This window comes from Diabrotica virgifera, chromosome 8 (genome assembly GCF_917563875.1).
Source record: "Diabrotica virgifera virgifera chromosome 8, PGI_DIABVI_V3a".
Lineage (NCBI taxonomy): Eukaryota > Metazoa > Arthropoda > Insecta > Coleoptera > Chrysomelidae > Diabrotica > Diabrotica virgifera.
Window position 1 is genome coordinate 45,995,030 of NC_065450.1, and position 19,860 is coordinate 46,014,889.

The following is a 19,860-nucleotide window of genomic DNA, read 5'->3' on the forward strand; positions in this document are numbered from 1 at the left end:
TAATAATATGGAATGGCACAATTGACATTCTTCACGATTTCTTAGATTTCCTCAATACTTTACATGACACTATTAAATTTACTTTAGAGATTCAGAATGACTCAAAGAGTTTGAACTTTTTAGATCTTACATTGACACTCAGAAATGGAACGATTGACTTTGGTATTTATAGAAAACCAACACATACAGGTACAGTTATCCCTGCCGATTCACACCACCCCATACAACATAAACTGGCTGCTTTTTATAGTTACATCAACAGGCTTGTCTCTATCCCATTGACTTCAACTTCATTTAATAAAGAATTAAGAATTATCCAACAAATAGCAGTTAATAATGGTTATACTGTGGACTTAGTAAATAAAATTTTACACAAAAAAACAAATAGAATTTTAGAACATCGAGTATATACACAGCCTATTCCAGTCGAACAGGAGCCAAAACCATATAGATCATTAACATTTACAGGTCAATTCTCTTACAAATTAGCTCATATTTTTAAAGATTACTGTAATATTTCTTTTAGAACTAATTCAAATTTAGGTTTGGTTTTCTTGAATAACAAGGACAGTCGTGATAGATCTGAGTGTTGTGGAGTTTATGAGCTTAAATGCCATACCTGCTCGTCATATTACGTCGGAAGAACCTTTAGATCGTTCGACACCAGATTGAAGGAACATCTTAGATACATACAGCGCCCAACATCTGGACAGTCTCATTTTTCCCAACATATCCGTAACTCCAACCATAATTTCAATCCGGACATTGATTTCAAAATTCTTCACATCTGCAAAAAGGGCCACGTCCTGAATAACCTGGAACATTTTGAGATTTTAAAATCTTTAAAGGACCCTACTAGACATACATTGAATGCCCAATTAGAGCTTGAATTTATACCAGCTTATTCAGTTTTACTATAAAATAACCCACTCTTAGTACAGTACACAACCTGACATCTAATTAAAACTTCAAACCTGCAAAATCTAAAATTTTATTTCAAATCTATCTTTCAATATACATACACCAACAGCAGTTATCGTACCCGCCTTTTCATTCAAACTACTCCATAGTTCCAACTCACAATCTTATACACACTCTTACAATTTTTAAAAAGTTACAACAACTACTCACTCTTAATTTCCAAAATCCCGCTAATTTTAATTTTATTCAAATCCATTTTCCATTGTTCGTTTCCTGTTGAATTTGATGATTTTGTAGCTCAGTACACAGCCAATTTTCCCATCTTAGCTTCATTACTGGACAATCAATTACCATCTGCATTTTTCCACGTGGTGATATAAAAATGGTAACCTACAACTTTTTTAAAATGTCAGAAAATTTGCTGGTATGGCATTTGAGCTCATTCTGTTAATATCCCATAGGTGCCTGACCGTTTGAACATTTAATACGGAGTTTGATCAGTGCAATATTCTTAAACATTAAACACGTGTTTCTCAATTTAAAAATGTCACCCTAAATTATTTTGAATTCACTAAGACTACACATTTTATATTATAGCTTTATAAATTTAATAGGTTCCGCTATGGAAGTGCATGATTATTTTGTACAAGTTATCAAAACCTTTTAATCTATTAAATACTTTAAATTTATAACTTACCATTTATGGCGCATGAGGAAGTTGGTTGGCACCAATACTTAAATACAAATAGGATTTAAACAAACTTTAGGTTCTCTTTTAAATTAACACCCCCCCTACCTCCCTCCACACACCTGTCATTAAACATTCCGCTTCCTTTGACCTCGTTGACGTGGCATTGCCACGACTACAATATTAACAATACTACCAACCAACTTTCTTTTCTTTTTCTTCGTTATAACTTTCAAGTTTTATATCTGTTTTCATTTACTAAATTTAAATAGACTAGGCTAATCAATTTATCTTACTCATCTACAATTATGCAACAGGTGATATGCTTGTACGTTAGATTATGCACTGCCTACTTAAACTTAAACTCAACACTTCTTCTCTACTTTAATTCTTCTCTACTTGAATACTAATGTAGAATAATTAATCATGTATTTTTATTATTGTTACAACAGTTTTTTCACAATAGTGGTTACACATATAGTTTAGATTTTGTTATTAATGCTATAAATTAACAACTATCTTGTTTGTAAAATTTGAAAATGCTGTATACTTTATGTTACTAAGAGATTTAATTAAAATAGGCAACTACTGTACAACATTTGAGAAGAAGTGTTTTGACATTTCAGATAACCTACATCTGCCTACACTGTCAATATTCCCTCTTGAAAACACAAAAACTAGACTTCAATTTAGGAAGTAAAAACTAAGTTAAATAGTAATTGGGGAAATGTAGTGCTACCTCCCTTAAAAAAACCTTTTACCAATAATTGTTATGTCTTTGTGCTTTTAAACCCTATGTGTTATGTGTTAATTTATTTATTTAGTTAAAAACTATTCTCAAGTAAGTGCCTACACCCTTCCATTAATATTTCGTTTCTTTCTTTTTCTTTGTACATATCCCATTATACAATAGCTCAAACAAAATAATCTTTAATTTTATCAATTTCTTACCTTTTTCAATTTTTCAATTTAAAGTTTCTTAACCGATGTTTTGATATTAATATTTTTTCATTTAACTAACTAGCTTTCCTTTAATTTCTATACACTTCATAGTTTCACAGTGTATGGCACTTACTACTTCATAATATTATGATATTATTATACTTATGACATCCCTCAGTTAACTTACTGAGAACAACATATCTTAAATTAGATTAATTTATGACAACATTTTCCTATTTGTCATTTCCTATGCTTTGACCTCTGCCCGCATCGTATAACATCTACGAGCTAAGACCATCACATTTGTACAAGAGCCTAGAATAACATTTCATACTTTGCTACAATTAATACGCAACTCCTGGAGCATTGTCTTTCTCCATTCTAACAAAACATCACCCGTTTCACATACGCATCTTCCTTCAGGATCCATTCCAAATTCGAAATCTTACTGTGTTTTAACCTACGTAACATGTCTGTTTACCCTATCACTATCCCAACAAACCAATTAGCATAATTTGGACGTACTAATATGACAACAACTAAGTTGCAACGCAATCCTTGTAACGGCATGTAAGTAGATTAGAACAATATTACTATCTCTTTTATTATTACTACTTTGAATTTGGAAGCATATTTAAGTCAGTTTATGTTTATTTTGTTTTTTAATGGTTAAAAATTTTAATTTCAACAAATTCAAACTGTATGCACCCATTTGCACATACATGACTATGAGCATTTTACTCATAGGTTTGACTTTGTATATACCAATATTCTGAAATGTCAACAGTTGCAAACCTTTATGTCAAAAAAAAAAAAAAAAAAAAAAAAAAAAAAAAAATTTTATAAAAATTTTTTTAAATTTGGCTTTCTATTAACATCTCTTCAATCAGACACTGGTCTAACACAAGTTTTCTCTTATTGTAGCATTTAACTACTTGTAACGCCGACCTGAAGATGATCTGTATATTGTAGAGATCGAAACCGGTCGTCAAAGTATAATTAAATGATTGTGAGTAAGTCTGTGTTTCATTACTATATTTAATATGGACTCACATATGCAACCCATTCAATATTTGAATAATGCAAGACTAGCAACTTTGCTACACCGTTACAAGGAGCTGAACATCAAGAAAATGTTACAAAAATCTAAGATCTTTTATAACAACGAATGTTTACGTCTCAACCTGCTGCCTAGTTATGCTAGAGGTAGACTAAGAGAACTTAACTTCAATGCAACGAAGGCTAAACAAGTAAAAATTCTGGGTAGATCCATCATTAGGGATGAGATTCGGAAACTATACCAACATATCTACACCATTGACTTGCAACTGAAGACAATCTACAACAGCTTACATAGAAGAATGACAGCGCTCGAGTTTGATGAATGTATGCGTGATTTACATGGGACTATTAATTTTCATAGGAGTAGACAATATAGGAAACTTCATGACAAGATCAAGAAACTTAAATTTATAACACATAGAGTAAATAACAATATTATTTTGTCAAATCAATCTGTGTTTTCACAACTTAACAATGACCAACTTGTGGTGGATAGTAACAGTAATGGCTCTTATATTGTAACACCTTCTAATTTTACAAATTCTGATTTGTATACTTCTGAACGATTATTAAACGTTACTACCAATACTAGTCTTAGTGATCTTCCTGATCAAACTCATAGTATTAATACATCTATATCTTCTGACCCAGACAACATTTTCGATGGCTCTGAGCAACATACATTCTATACCCCTTTCATAAATTACTCTAACGTAGTATTTTCAAATAATGAACTGTCTCTACTCCAAAAAGGTTTCAAATTCAATCCCCCCCAATCTTCTAAAAAACAACAACTTAGAAATCTAGAACTACTCGGAGTTGAGAGTGAAAGTATCTTACAATCAATACCACTGGAAAACACAGAAGAAATTAGGAGCAGTTTGAAAGTATTACTGAAAAAAGAAAAGGAGGCTATTTGTAACAACAGAAAGGGCTATCACAGAAACCCTCTCAATGAATTTAAGGACACCATTAAATCAATTGATAAGAAAATTAGTGAAAATAACCTTACAATCACTAAAGCAGATAAAGGCAGCACTGTAGTTGTCTTACACACCCAAGACTACCATCAAAAAGTCACTAATTTTATACTAGATAACCAATTTCTAACAAAATCTGTCAATATTAATACTTTCACTACTAAAGTTAGAACAGCCATCAATAAAATCACTGAAGTTTTTGATAATACTACTAAAAAGAAACTTTTACCATCTAAAGCAAACGTTCCCAGACTCTATGGTCTCATGAAAATACACAAGACTGATGTCTTTGAAAACATACCAATCAGACCAGTGGTATCCTTTACTGATTCTCCCACTCATGCATTAGCTTCTCACTTAAACAAATTCCTTAAAACCTTTTACAACAATAAATTCGATTATGTAGTCTCTAACAACTTAAGTTTGACAAATAAAATTACAGAAGTTAATCTTAGTAATGAAGATTTATTGATTTCCTTAGACATAACTAATCTCTTTACTAACATTCCAACACAAGAAGTTATCAGTATTGTTGCTTTAGACTTGTGGAATAATAATTACCATCCTAATCAAATTATTGAGTATACAGAGCTTTTGAATTTGTGTCTGAGTCAGAATTTCTTTAATTTCAACAACACCACATATGTGCAGCCGGACGGACTAGCTATGGGATCTCCTCTTTCACCGATATTAGCTGATATTTTTCTAAATGACTTGGAATCTAATAAAATAGTGAAAAATAATCCATTTACAGATTATATTAAATTTTACGCTAGGTATGTTGACGATACTTTAATAATATGGAATGGCACAATTGACATTCTTCACGATTTCTTAGATTTCCTCAATACTTTACATGACACTATTAAATTTACTTTAGAGATTCAGAATGACTCAAAGAGTTTGAACTTTTTAGATCTTACATTGACACTCAGAAATGGAACGATTGACTTTGGTATTTATAGAAAACCAACACATACAGGTACAGTTATCCCTGCCGATTCACACCACCCCATACAACATAAACTGGCTGCTTTTTATAGTTACATCAACAGGCTTGTCTCTATCCCATTGACTTCAACTTCATTTAATAAAGAATTAAGAATTATCCAACAAATAGCAGTTAATAATGGTTATACTGTGGACTTAGTAAATAAAATTTTACACAAAAAAACAAATAGAATTTTAGAACATCGAGTATATACACAGCCTATTCCAGTCGAACAGGAGCCAAAACCATATAGATCATTAACATTTACAGGTCAATTCTCTTACAAATTAGCTCATATTTTTAAAGATTACTGTAATATTTCTTTTAGAACTAATTCAAATTTAGGTTTGGTTTTCTTGAATAACAAGGACAGTCGTGATAGATCTGAGTGTTGTGGAGTTTATGAGCTTAAATGCCATACCTGCTCGTCATATTACGTCGGAAGAACCTTTAGATCGTTCGACACCAGATTGAAGGAACATCTTAGATACATACAGCGCCCAACATCTGGACAGTCTCATTTTTCCCAACATATCCGTAACTCCAACCATAATTTCAATCCGGACATTGATTTCAAAATTCTTCACATCTGCAAAAAGGGCCACGTCCTGAATAACCTGGAACATTTTGAGATTTTAAAATCTTTAAAGGACCCTACTAGACATACATTGAATGCCCAATTAGAGCTTGAATTTATACCAGCTTATTCAGTTTTACTATAAAATAACCCACTCTTAGTACAGTACACAACCTGACATCTAATTAAAACTTCAAACCTGCAAAATCTAAAATTTTATTTCAAATCTATCTTTCAATATACATACACCAACAGCAGTTATCGTACCCGCCTTTTCATTCAAACTACTCCATAGTTCCAACTCACAATCTTTTACACACTCTTACAATTTTTAAAAAGTTACAACAACTACTCACTCTTAATTTCCAAAATCCCGCTAATTTTAATTTTATTCAAATCCATTTTCCATTGTTCGTTTCCTGTTGAATTTGATGATTTTGTAGCTCAGTACACAGCCAATTTTCCCATCTTAGCTTCATTACTGGACAATCAATTACCATCTGCATTTTTCCACGTGGTGATATAAAAATGGTAACCTACAACCTTTTTTAAAATGTCAGAAAATTTGCTGGTATGGCATTTGAGCTCATTCTGTTAATATCCCATAGGTGCCTGACCGTTTGAACATTTAATACGGAGTTTGATCAGTGCAATATTCTTAAACATTAAACACGTGTTTCTCAATTTAAAAATGTCACCCTAAATTATTTTGAATTCACTAAGACTACACATTTTATATTATAGCTTTATAAATTTAATAGGTTCCGCTATGGAAGTGCATGATTATTTTGTACAAGTTATCAAAACCTTTTAATCTATTAAATACTTTAAATTTATAACTTACCATTTATGGCGCATGAGGAAGTTGGTTGGCACCAATACTTAAATACAAATAGGATTTAAACAAACTTTAGGTTCTCTTTTAAATTAACACCCCCCCTACCTCCCTCCACACACCTGTCATTAAACATTCCGCTTCCTTTGACCTCGTTGACGTGGCATTGCCACGACTACAATATTAACAATACTACCAACCAACTTTCTTTTCTTTTTCTTCGTTATAACTTTCAAGTTTTATATCTGTTTTCATTTACTAAATTTAAATAGACTAGGCTAATCAATTTATCTTACTCATCTACAATTATGCAACAGGTGATATGCTTGTACGTTAGATTATGCACTGCCTACTTAAACTTAAACTCAACACTTCTTCTCTACTTTAATTCTTCTCTACTTGAATACTAATGTAGAATAATTAATCATGTATTTTTATTATTGTTACAACAGTTTTTTCACAATAGTGGTTACACATATAGTTTAGATTTTGTTATTAATGCTATAAATTAACAACTATCTTGTTTGTAAAATTTGAAAATGCTGTATACTTTATGTTACTAAGAGATTTAATTAAAATAGGCAACTACTGTACAACATTTGAGAAGAAGTGTTTTGACATTTCAGATAACCTACATCTGCCTACACTGTCAATATTCCCTCTTGAAAACACAAAAACTAGACTTCAATTTAGGAAGTAAAAACTAAGTTAAATAGTAATTGGGGAAATGTAGTGCTACCTCCCTTAAAAAAAACCTTTTACCAATAATTGTTATGTCTTTGTGCTTTTAAACCCTATGTGTTATGTGTTAATTTATTTATTTAGTTAAAAACTATTCTCAAGTAAGTGCCTACACCCTTCCATTAATATTTCGTTTCTTTCTTTTTCTTTGTACATATCCCATTATACAATAGCTCAAACAAAATAATCTTTAATTTTATCAATTTCTTACCTTTTTCAATTTTTCAATTTAAAGTTTCTTAACCGATGTTTTGATATTAATATTTTTTCATTTAACTAACTAGCTTTCCTTTAATTTCTATACACTTCATAGTTTCACAGTGTATGGCACTTACTACTTCATAATATTATGATATTATTATACTTATGACATCCCTCAGTTAACTTACTGAGAACAACATATCTTAAATTAGATTAATTTATGACAACATTTTCCTATTTGTCATTTCCTATGCTTTGACCTCTGCCCGCATCGTATAACATCTACGAGCTAAGACCATCACATTTGTACAAGAGCCTAGAATAACATTTCATACTTTGCTACAATTAATACGCAACTCCTGGAGCATTGTCTTTCTCCATTCTAACAAAACATCACCCGTTTCACATACGCATCTTCCTTCAGGATCCATTCCAAATTCGAAATCTTACTGTGTTTTAACCTACGTAACATGTCTGTTTACCCTATCACTATCCCAACAAACCAATTAGCATAATTTGGACGTACTAATATGACAACAACTAAGTTGCAACGCAATCCTTGTAACGGCATGTAAGTAGATTAGAACAATATTACTATCTCTTTTATTATTACTACTTTGAATTTGGAAGCATATTTAAGTCAGTTTATGTTTATTTTGTTTTTTAATGGTTAAAAATTTTAATTTCAACAAATTCAAACTGTATGCACCCATTTGCACATACATGACTATGAGCATTTTTACTCATAGGTTTGACTTTGTATATACCAATATTCTGAAATGTCAACAGTTGCAAACCTTTATGTCAAAAAAAAAAAAAAAAAAAAAAAAAAAAAAAAAATTTTATAAAAATTTTTTTAAATTTGGCTTTCTATTAACATCTCTTCAATCAGACACTGGTCTAACACAAGTTTTCTCTTATTGTAGCATTTAACTACTTGTAACGCCGACCTGAAGATGATCTGTATATTGTAGAGATCGAAACCGGTCGTCAAAGTATAATTAAATGATTGTGAGTAAGTCTGTGTTTCATTACTATATTTAATATGGACTCACATATGCAACCCATTCAATATTTGAATAATGCAAGACTAGCAACTTTGCTACACCGTTACAAGGAGCTGAACATCAAGAAAATGTTACAAAAATCTAAGATCTTTTATAACAACGAATGTTTACGTCTCAACCTGCTGCCTAGTTATGCTAGAGGTAGACTAAGAGAACTTAACTTCAATGCAACGAAGGCTAAACAAGTAAAAATTCTGGGTAGATCCATCATTAGGGATGAGATTCGGAAACTATACCAACATATCTACACCATTGACTTGCAACTGAAGACAATCTACAACAGCTTACATAGAAGAATGACAGCGCTCGAGTTTGATGAATGTATGCGTGATTTACATGGGACTATTAATTTTCATAGGAGTAGACAATATAGGAAACTTCATGACAAGATCAAGAAACTTAAATTTATAACACATAGAGTAAATAACAATATTATTTTGTCAAATCAATCTGTGTTTTCACAACTTAACAATGACCAACTTGTGGTGGATAGTAACAGTAATGGCTCTTATATTGTAACACCTTCTAATTTTACAAATTCTGATTTGTATACTTCTGAACGATTATTAAACGTTACTACCAATACTAGTCTTAGTGATCTTCCTGATCAAACTCATAGTATTAATACATCTATATCTTCTGACCCAGACAACATTTTCGATGGCTCTGAGCAACATACATTCTATACCCCTTTCATAAATTACTCTAACGTAGTATTTTCAAATAATGAACTGTCTCTACTCCAAAAAGGTTTCAAATTCAATCCCCCCCAATCTTCTAAAAAACAACAACTTAGAAATCTAGAACTACTCGGAGTTGAGAGTGAAAGTATCTTACAATCAATACCACTGGAAAACACAGAAGAAATTAGGAGCAGTTTGAAAGTATTACTGAAAAAAGAAAAGGAGGCTATTTGTAACAACAGAAAGGGCTATCACAGAAACCCTCTCAATGAATTTAAGGACACCATTAAATCAATTGATAAGAAAATTAGTGAAAATAACCTTACAATCACTAAAGCAGATAAAGGCAGCACTGTAGTTGTCTTACACACCCAAGACTACCATCAAAAAGTCACTAATTTTATACTAGATAACCAATTTCTAACAAAATCTGTCAATATTAATACTTTCACTACTAAAGTTAGAACAGCCATCAATAAAATCACTGAAGTTTTTGATAATACTACTAAAAAGAAACTTTTACCATCTAAAGCAAACGTTCCCAGACTCTATGGTCTCATGAAAATACACAAGACTGATGTCTTTGAAAACATACCAATCAGACCAGTGGTATCCTTTACTGATTCTCCCACTCATGCATTAGCTTCTCACTTAAACAAATTCCTTAAAACCTTTTACAACAATAAATTCGATTATGTAGTCTCTAACAACTTAAGTTTGACAAATAAAATTACAGAAGTTAATCTTAGTAATGAAGATTTATTGATTTCCTTAGACATAACTAATCTCTTTACTAACATTCCAACACAAGAAGTTATCAGTATTGTTGCTTTAGACTTGTGGAATAATAATTACCATCCTAATCAAATTATTGAGTATACAGAGCTTTTGAATTTGTGTCTGAGTCAGAATTTCTTTAATTTCAACAACACCACATATGTGCAGCCGGACGGACTAGCTATGGGATCTCCTCTTTCACCGATATTAGCTGATATTTTTCTAAATGACTTGGAATCTAATAAAATAGTGAAAAATAATCCATTTACAGATTATATTAAATTTTACGCTAGGTATGTTGACGATACTTTAATAATATGGAATGGCACAATTGACATTCTTCACGATTTCTTAGATTTCCTCAATACTTTACATGACACTATTAAATTTACTTTAGAGATTCAGAATGACTCAAAGAGTTTGAACTTTTTAGATCTTACATTGACACTCAGAAATGGAACGATTGACTTTGGTATTTATAGAAAACCAACACATACAGGTACAGTTATCCCTGCCGATTCACACCACCCCATACAACATAAACTGGCTGCTTTTTATAGTTACATCAACAGGCTTGTCTCTATCCCATTGACTTCAACTTCATTTAATAAAGAATTAAGAATTATCCAACAAATAGCAGTTAATAATGGTTATACTGTGGACTTAGTAAATAAAATTTTACACAAAAAAACAAATAGAATTTTAGAACATCGAGTATATACACAGCCTATTCCAGTCGAACAGGAGCCAAAACCATATAGATCATTAACATTTACAGGTCAATTCTCTTACAAATTAGCTCATATTTTTAAAGATTACTGTAATATTTCTTTTAGAACTAATTCAAATTTAGGTTTGGTTTTCTTGAATAACAAGGACAGTCGTGATAGATCTGAGTGTTGTGGAGTTTATGAGCTTAAATGCCATACCTGCTCGTCATATTACGTCGGAAGAACCTTTAGATCGTTCGACACCAGATTGAAGGAACATCTTAGATACATACAGCGCCCAACATCTGGACAGTCTCATTTTTCCCAACATATCCGTAACTCCAACCATAATTTCAATCCGGACATTGATTTCAAAATTCTTCACATCTGCAAAAAGGGCCACGTCCTGAATAACCTGGAACATTTTGAGATTTTAAAATCTTTAAAGGACCCTACTAGACATACATTGAATGCCCAATTAGAGCTTGAATTTATACCAGCTTATTCAGTTTTACTATAAAATAACCCACTCTTAGTACAGTACACAACCTGACATCTAATTAAAACTTCAAACCTGCAAAATCTAAAATTTTATTTCAAATCTATCTTTCAATATACATACACCAACAGCAGTTATCGTACCCGCCTTTTCATTCAAACTACTCCATAGTTCCAACTCACAATCTTATACACACTCTTACAATTTTTAAAAAGTTACAACAACTACTCACTCTTAATTTCCAAAATCCCGCTAATTTTAATTTTATTCAAATCCATTTTCCATTGTTCGTTTCCTGTTGAATTTGATGATTTTGTAGCTCAGTACACAGCCAATTTTCCCATCTTAGCTTCATTACTGGACAATCAATTACCATCTGCATTTTTCCACGTGGTGATATAAAAATGGTAACCTACAACCTTTTTTAAAATGTCAGAAAATTTGCTGGTATGGCATTTGAGCTCATTCTGTTAATATCCCATAGGTGCCTGACCGTTTGAACATTTAATACGGAGTTTGATCAGTGCAATATTCTTAAACATTAAACACGTGTTTCTCAATTTAAAAATGTCACCCTAAATTATTTTGAATTCACTAAGACTACACATTTTATATTATAGCTTTATAAATTTAATAGGTTCCGCTATGGAAGTGCATGATTATTTTGTACAAGTTATCAAAACCTTTTAATCTATTAAATACTTTAAATTTATAACTTACCATTTATGGCGCATGAGGAAGTTGGTTGGCACCAATACTTAAATACAAATAGGATTTAAACAAACTTTAGGTTCTCTTTTAAATTAACACCCCCCCTACCTCCCTCCACACACCTGTCATTAAACATTCCGCTTCCTTTGACCTCGTTGACGTGGCATTGCCACGACTACAATATTAACAATACTACCAACCAACTTTCTTTTCTTTTTCTTCGTTATAACTTTCAAGTTTTATATCTGTTTTCATTTACTAAATTTAAATAGACTAGGCTAATCAATTTATCTTACTCATCTACAATTATGCAACAGGTGATATGCTTGTACGTTAGATTATGCACTGCCTACTTAAACTTAAACTCAACACTTCTTCTCTACTTTAATTCTTCTCTACTTGAATACTAATGTAGAATAATTAATCATGTATTTTTATTATTGTTACAACAGTTTTTTCACAATAGTGGTTACACATATAGTTTAGATTTTGTTATTAATGCTATAAATTAACAACTATCTTGTTTGTAAAATTTGAAAATGCTGTATACTTTATGTTACTAAGAGATTTAATTAAAATAGGCAACTACTGTACAACATTTGAGAAGAAGTGTTTTGACATTTCAGATAACCTACATCTGCCTACACTGTCAATATTCCCTCTTGAAAACACAAAAACTAGACTTCAATTTAGGAAGTAAAAACTAAGTTAAATAGTAATTGGGGAAATGTAGTGCTACCTCCCTTAAAAAAACCTTTTACCAATAATTGTTATGTCTTTGTGCTTTTAAACCCTATGTGTTATGTGTTAATTTATTTATTTAGTTAAAAACTATTCTCAAGTAAGTGCCTACACCCTTCCATTAATATTTCGTTTCTTTCTTTTTCTTTGTACATATCCCATTATACAATAGCTCAAACAAAATAATCTTTAATTTTATCAATTTCTTACCTTTTTCAATTTTTCAATTTAAAGTTTCTTAACCGATGTTTTGATATTAATATTTTTTCATTTAACTAACTAGCTTTCCTTTAATTTCTATACACTTCATAGTTTCACAGTGTATGGCACTTACTACTTCATAATATTATGATATTATTATACTTATGACATCCCTCAGTTAACTTACTGAGAACAACATATCTTAAATTAGATTAATTTATGACAACATTTTCCTATTTGTCATTTCCTATGCTTTGACCTCTGCCCGCATCGTATAACATCTACGAGCTAAGACCATCACATTTGTACAAGAGCCTAGAATAACATTTCATACTTTGCTACAATTAATACGCAACTCCTGGAGCATTGTCTTTCTCCATTCTAACAAAACATCACCCGTTTCACATACGCATCTTCCTTCAGGATCCATTCCAAATTCGAAATCTTACTGTGTTTTAACCTACGTAACATGTCTGTTTACCCTATCACTATCCCAACAAACCAATTAGCATAATTTGGACGTACTAATATGACAACAACTAAGTTGCAACGCAATCCTTGTAACGGCATGTAAGTAGATTAGAACAATATTACTATCTCTTTTATTATTACTACTTTGAATTTGGAAGCATATTTAAGTCAGTTTATGTTTATTTTGTTTTTTAATGGTTAAAAATTTTAATTTCAACAAATTCAAACTGTATGCACCCATTTGCACATACATGACTATGAGCATTTTTACTCATAGGTTTGACTTTGTATATACCAATATTCTGAAATGTCAACAGTTGCAAACCTTTATGTCAAAAAAAAAAAAAAAAAAAAAAAAAAAAATTTTATAAAAATTTTTTTAAATTTGGCTTTCTATTAACATCTCTTCAATCAGACACTGGTCTAACACAAGTTTTCTCTTATTGTAGCATTTAACTACTTGTAACGCCGACCTGAAGATGATCTGTATATTGTAGAGATCGAAACCGGTCGTCAAAGTATAATTAAATGATTGTGAGTAAGTCTGTGTTTCATTACTATATTTAATTAAGTAAATTATTCCTTACCAAGAATGACTGTTGTCGGAAAAAAATAAGGGGTAGATTTTGTAGTCGGACAATTTAAAAAAATAATTTTTGAAATTTCAATAAGGGGTGATTATTCTATGTCAAAAGTACCTGCAATCAATTACAATCGATATCTTTCGATTTATGTCAACATCATTTAGATACCTCACTGTAATACATTTATAGTAGATCAGGCAAATTATATTATGAATTGAGTGGTCTAGCTATCTTTGTCTGCCACATGCGCGGGATCGCTTGGTTAAAAGAGATAGATAGACCACCTATCGACTTTTTGCACTGTATTCCCTGTCTACCCTTATGTCTATGAATACATTTCCATTTAAGAAAAAACTGTCACTTTTGACAATAATTCATAATAAATTGCAATCGTAATTTCAAATTTAAACTAATCGATTTATTTTGGCAGCAAATTATTTCTTGCCATGTGACATATTAATTACATTATTATTTCATTTGTAGAAAGTTGAGAAAAATTACGTTATACAATTTTAGTAATAATTTATTTAGGTACCCTTTTTCAATCAAGCAAAGCATTATAGCACGAAGAATGATATTCAATAGAACTTTCACAATTATCTGGCAACTGAACCTCATTGAATTGATGACCAAGTATTTTACTAACTTTGTAAAATGTTCGAAAATTACTCAAAAATGTTCCGTTGAATGGTTTCACTTTTGATTTGGCGACTTAAAATTTAAACTGTTGACACTCAAAAATATACACAAAAACACTCCATAGTTAATATAAATTTTAATTTCCAACACACGTGGCAAACAGAAACTCAGAGACCATGTACTTTCAAATATTGTCGTACTACTTTGTATAGCACAAAGTGTCACACTGACAAATGCAGCCTTCTAATACATACTTCTAAGCATAATGTGTCATATTTACGTCTATTCTTATAAGCACCGAAGTTTTAGACTCTTCACATTTTTCAATGTCGTTTACAGGGTTAAGATTTGAGTATGGAAAAAAATGTATACAACGTTTTTTGTAGGAAATTTTCCGTACTTTCTGATGCGCCTAATTAGAAAACCCTAAGAGATTGCTTTCACATGTTCTTTGACATTTTTTATTGTCATTTTGAGAATATCTAGAACAAAGTCCACCCAAAAAAATAATTGTTTTGCAATATATACATGCATTGATACTTACCTCACTGTTTTTGGAGCGTGCATGTATATATATGCACATGCAAATATGTGAATATAAATAACAATATACAACTAAAATAGCTTTATCAATATGTGACTAAGTCATTCTGAAAAAATGTTTTTTATTTATTTCCTTCGATTTGCGAACTTTTTGTCCGACATATAACTTTTTGCGTTACAAAATATAATTTGTACATAAACAAATCCAAATTAGCTTGCTATTTATCACCAACATTTTTGTCTATATCTTACATGTTTAGAATGTCCGACTAGGAAAATTTCCCATTCATTTTGTCCGACAGAACTTCCAATTGCTTTTTTAACCTTTCATTAAACTCTCATGCAAAAATCAGACTGCTATTCATCACCAACATAGTTCCTGTAATGTGACATGTTCTACGTGTTGGACTCGTTAAAATGCCCAACCTTTTTGTCGGACAAACATTTTTTCATATATTATATAATGTTGGCTATTGAATAAACTTAAAAACAACTTGCTATTTTTCACCATCATAAACTTGTCAGGACGACACTTTTATTATGCTCCACCGTTAAAACTTCCCCTGTTTCAGTGTTCCCGTGCATCAATTTTTGTCCGACTAGACACCGTTATCCTATTAACAAATTTTCAGCTTGCTATTAATCAACTTTTTTTCTTACGCGGGATCCAGGTCTATTAGACAAAAATTGGTTATGCAATGGCTGTTCAAAATTTGCATACACTCGGGATTAGTGACTCGTTCAAGGCATTTTAACTACAGCCTTTTCAAAAATAAGCACGTTGAACAGATGAAACTTACAGATCGTATAAAGATTAAATAAGCAAAGTAACTTGTGAAGCGGTAACGAATAATTTTATTTGGGATGCTAATTAGGGGGTGCTTTTTGCGATTCTTTTTACCAAAAATAAAAGGGACCACAATATTTTGAGCGTAACTCACTTACTTTTAATGTTAGAATTTTTTTTAAACAAAAATAAACCTTTTTTTAAACACTTTAAAAAGTTGTAATGAGTGTTCTCCAAAAATTGTTCCGTTTTTTGATTATTTCTCGATGATATATTCGATTTGGAATTTGACGAATAAGAACCTACTTTTCATTAGCTACAACTTTGCTTCTACTGGGTCTACAGACTTCATATATGCACCATTTTTTGTTTACTTTTTTATAAGTTATATTTTAATTAAGAATATTTTTTTCGACAAAATACTTACTTTTTGAGTTATTTGCGAAAATCCGTCTAAAAACGTGGTTATTTAGTTGAAAAATTAACATATTCACTCGCAAATAACTCGAAAAGTAATGACTTAGTGAAGAAACTCTATAGAACAAAAGTTGCTTAGAATTAGTTAGTTTATCGAATTCCGAACTTATTTTGGACATATATTTTTTCACCCCCGAGAAGGGGTGAAACTCACCCCCAGAGCAAAAGCACATATCGGCACAATATCACTTTTTTTCTTTGACTTATTAGCTATGTGCATTTTCATGTCAATCTAAGCGATTCTTTAAAATTTAGAGATTTTGCAATATTTTACCGTTAAAGAACGTACTAACAAATCCACAAGATGCCAAGAGATAAAGTGGCCGAAAACTTGTTTAAACAATCTTTTTTAAACAAATACACAAAAATAATTTTTTCATTTCGAACAAATTTTTTTAAATCGTTTGGGTCATTCTGGATAAAAAAGGTCTCTTGTGATTTTTCTATAAAATTGATTGTTGTCGAGTTATCCGCGATGAAAATTTTGAAGGAGCGAAAATAGCCATTTTCAAGGCTTAATAACTCGGTTAAAAAGTATTATTATGAAAGTCAGGAAGTGACCAAATCAAAGTTTAAAGTCATAAATGTACTAAATAAATTGTAAACCTTTTAATTGTATTGCGCCAACGACCGTTTGAGGTTGAGGCATAAATAAATAAATAAAAAAAAGTTTAAAGTTCCCCTACAATATCCTGAAGAAATTTGTTTTATTATTGTATTATTGTGCGGTTATTTTGAATTAATAACAATGAGTGCTAAGTGCGTATTAGGCGGCAGTCAATGGTGAGTGCGAAAGAGATGCACCATTGCGGCCATCCAATGGTGAATCTCACTCGCACTCACATTGACGGCCACCTCAATACGCTCTTAGCGCTTATTGTAAAAATATCAGCTTAGTAATAAAATAATGACAAAAGTTTCTTCAGGATTTTGTAGAGGGGGCTTTAAACTTTGAATCGGTCGCTTTCTAACTTTCATAATAATAATTTTTAACCGAGTTAAGCCTTGAAAACGATCAATTTAGCATGTTTCAAATTTTAAATCGCGTATAACTCTACAACAATCAATCTGAGAGAAAAATCACGAGATACCTTTTTTGCTTCGAGTAACCCAAATGATCTAAAAAAATTGTCGGAACTGAAAAAATTGTTTTTGTGAATTTGTTTAAAAAAGTTGTTTAAACAATTTTTCGACCACGGTACGGCCTGACACCCTGTGGATTTGTTATAAGGACCTATTTTTGAGTAAGTTGTGAAAAAAAAAAACGAATTGGAATAATTTACCTGACGAGGGCGACGATAGAGCTACTATTTCGACGATAGAGCTACAGCGATTCTAACTCCTTCGCTCCGTCCTCCACCGTCATTCGGCGATTAAACAACGATAGTGGAATAAGCAATGTTGCCGATTTTAGCGCTTCCTTCAGAGGCCTACATCTAATCAAAACTAAATGTATTGTATAACAAAAAATAGTTTAATACTTACAGTCACCATATTACTAGGAGTATATATTTGATTCGTAGCTGTCCTGTCCCTTAAAACTAATTTTACACCATACCAGAATGCCAGAGCATAACTGGCATAGATCATGAACCACAATAAACCGAAACCTAATGCTGAAAACATCGATCTTCTTATATTATTGTTTTTGGCTTCAACTAAATTTTTATTATATCTGTCTACTTCTTTCTTCTGACCTCCAAAAGCCGTTATGGTTCTAATTAAAGACAATGCTTCTTCGGCTATCGATCCAGCAGCGCCATATGCTTCCAGTTCATTTTTTGCTAATTTTGTAGTGAGCTATAAAAAATAAAAATTTTCGCTGATAATGTCGCTATAGTGGTCAGAATACCAGAATACCGATATCATCATCATCTGACCATTGATATCGTCATCATCCAAATGGCTTTAATTGTAGAGGCATTTTTTAATATACGTTTTTTTAAATACGTACATTTGATATTCTATTTCTTATAGTTAAAAGACATCACACACATCTTATGGAAAATATAATGCCACTCAAATGAAATAACATTTACATGAATACAAGAATATCGTCTCGAAATTACAATCATTTCATATCATTGCGCCAACTCTGAATATTAACTAATAAAGGCGTAAATCGTAATTATTAAAGGTTATGGAAATCACATTTTTAAAATCCAATAAACTGTCATTTATAAATACTATTGGTGTAGTGGCTATTGAAAATGAACATGAACATCTCCACACAGAAAACAAAATGCATTACCATTGCGAAAGACCCAATTAGATGCAAGCTAGTGGTAGAGGAGAAACCTATAGAACAGCTAAACCAGTTCAAATATCTAGATGTAGAGTTATCAAGTTATCATGACCCAGCCAGAGACCTAAGAGGACAAATTAACAAGGCCGCTGTCTTGTCTGGATGTTTGAGAGATGTGGTCTGGAATAACCCATATATGAGAATGAACAGCAAAGTTAGAATTTATAAAACTTGCATCAGACCTGTTATGACCTATGGCATTGAATCAAGAAAAGTATATATATATATATATATATATATATATATATATATATATATATATATATATATATATATATATATATATTGTTATATTTCTATTTGATATGAAAATTAAAATTTGATAATTATAGACAAAATTCAATTTAATATAAAATATTTTCAATTTTCTCAACCACGGGCATATAAATTTAGAACAACCTGTATACAACAAATTGTTATATTTAATTTTAAGAAGTGATTAAAACGATACTCGGAACAATGCGCTTAAAATAAAACTAAAGTGAAATCGAAAATAGGTCATTATCGTTGTTCGCGGAAGGTGCAATCATTAGCCGATGCTAAAGAAGACTTAGTGAAAGTAGATAATAGATCATTAAATTTTGTAATTAGTAGAAAGTAATTTTAGAATGGGAATTAACTATTTTCTTTGAAATCCATTAAGCATATTTAGAAAGTTTAAAAATTGGTTTTGAGGAATACTGCGAATGAGAGTTGGTGGTGGAATTTTGATTTGTGAATCTGGAAG

At 31.2% G+C, this 19,860-nt stretch overlaps 1 protein-coding gene across 4 annotated transcripts in view; it reads right to left on the bottom strand.

Annotated features, from left to right (window-relative positions):
- Positions 1-19,860, bottom strand: part of LOC126889941 (ATP-dependent translocase ABCB1-like) — a 341,038-nt gene that overhangs the window by 67,318 nt on the left and 253,860 nt on the right. For all 4 annotated transcript variants that reach the window (XM_050658693.1, XM_050658694.1, XM_050658691.1 and 1 more), the window contains exon 7: positions 18,314-18,628. In XM_050658693.1, coding sequence (XP_050514650.1) covers positions 18,314-18,628 — 315 coding nt within the window. The remainder of the gene's footprint in view (positions 1-18,313; positions 18,629-19,860) is intronic.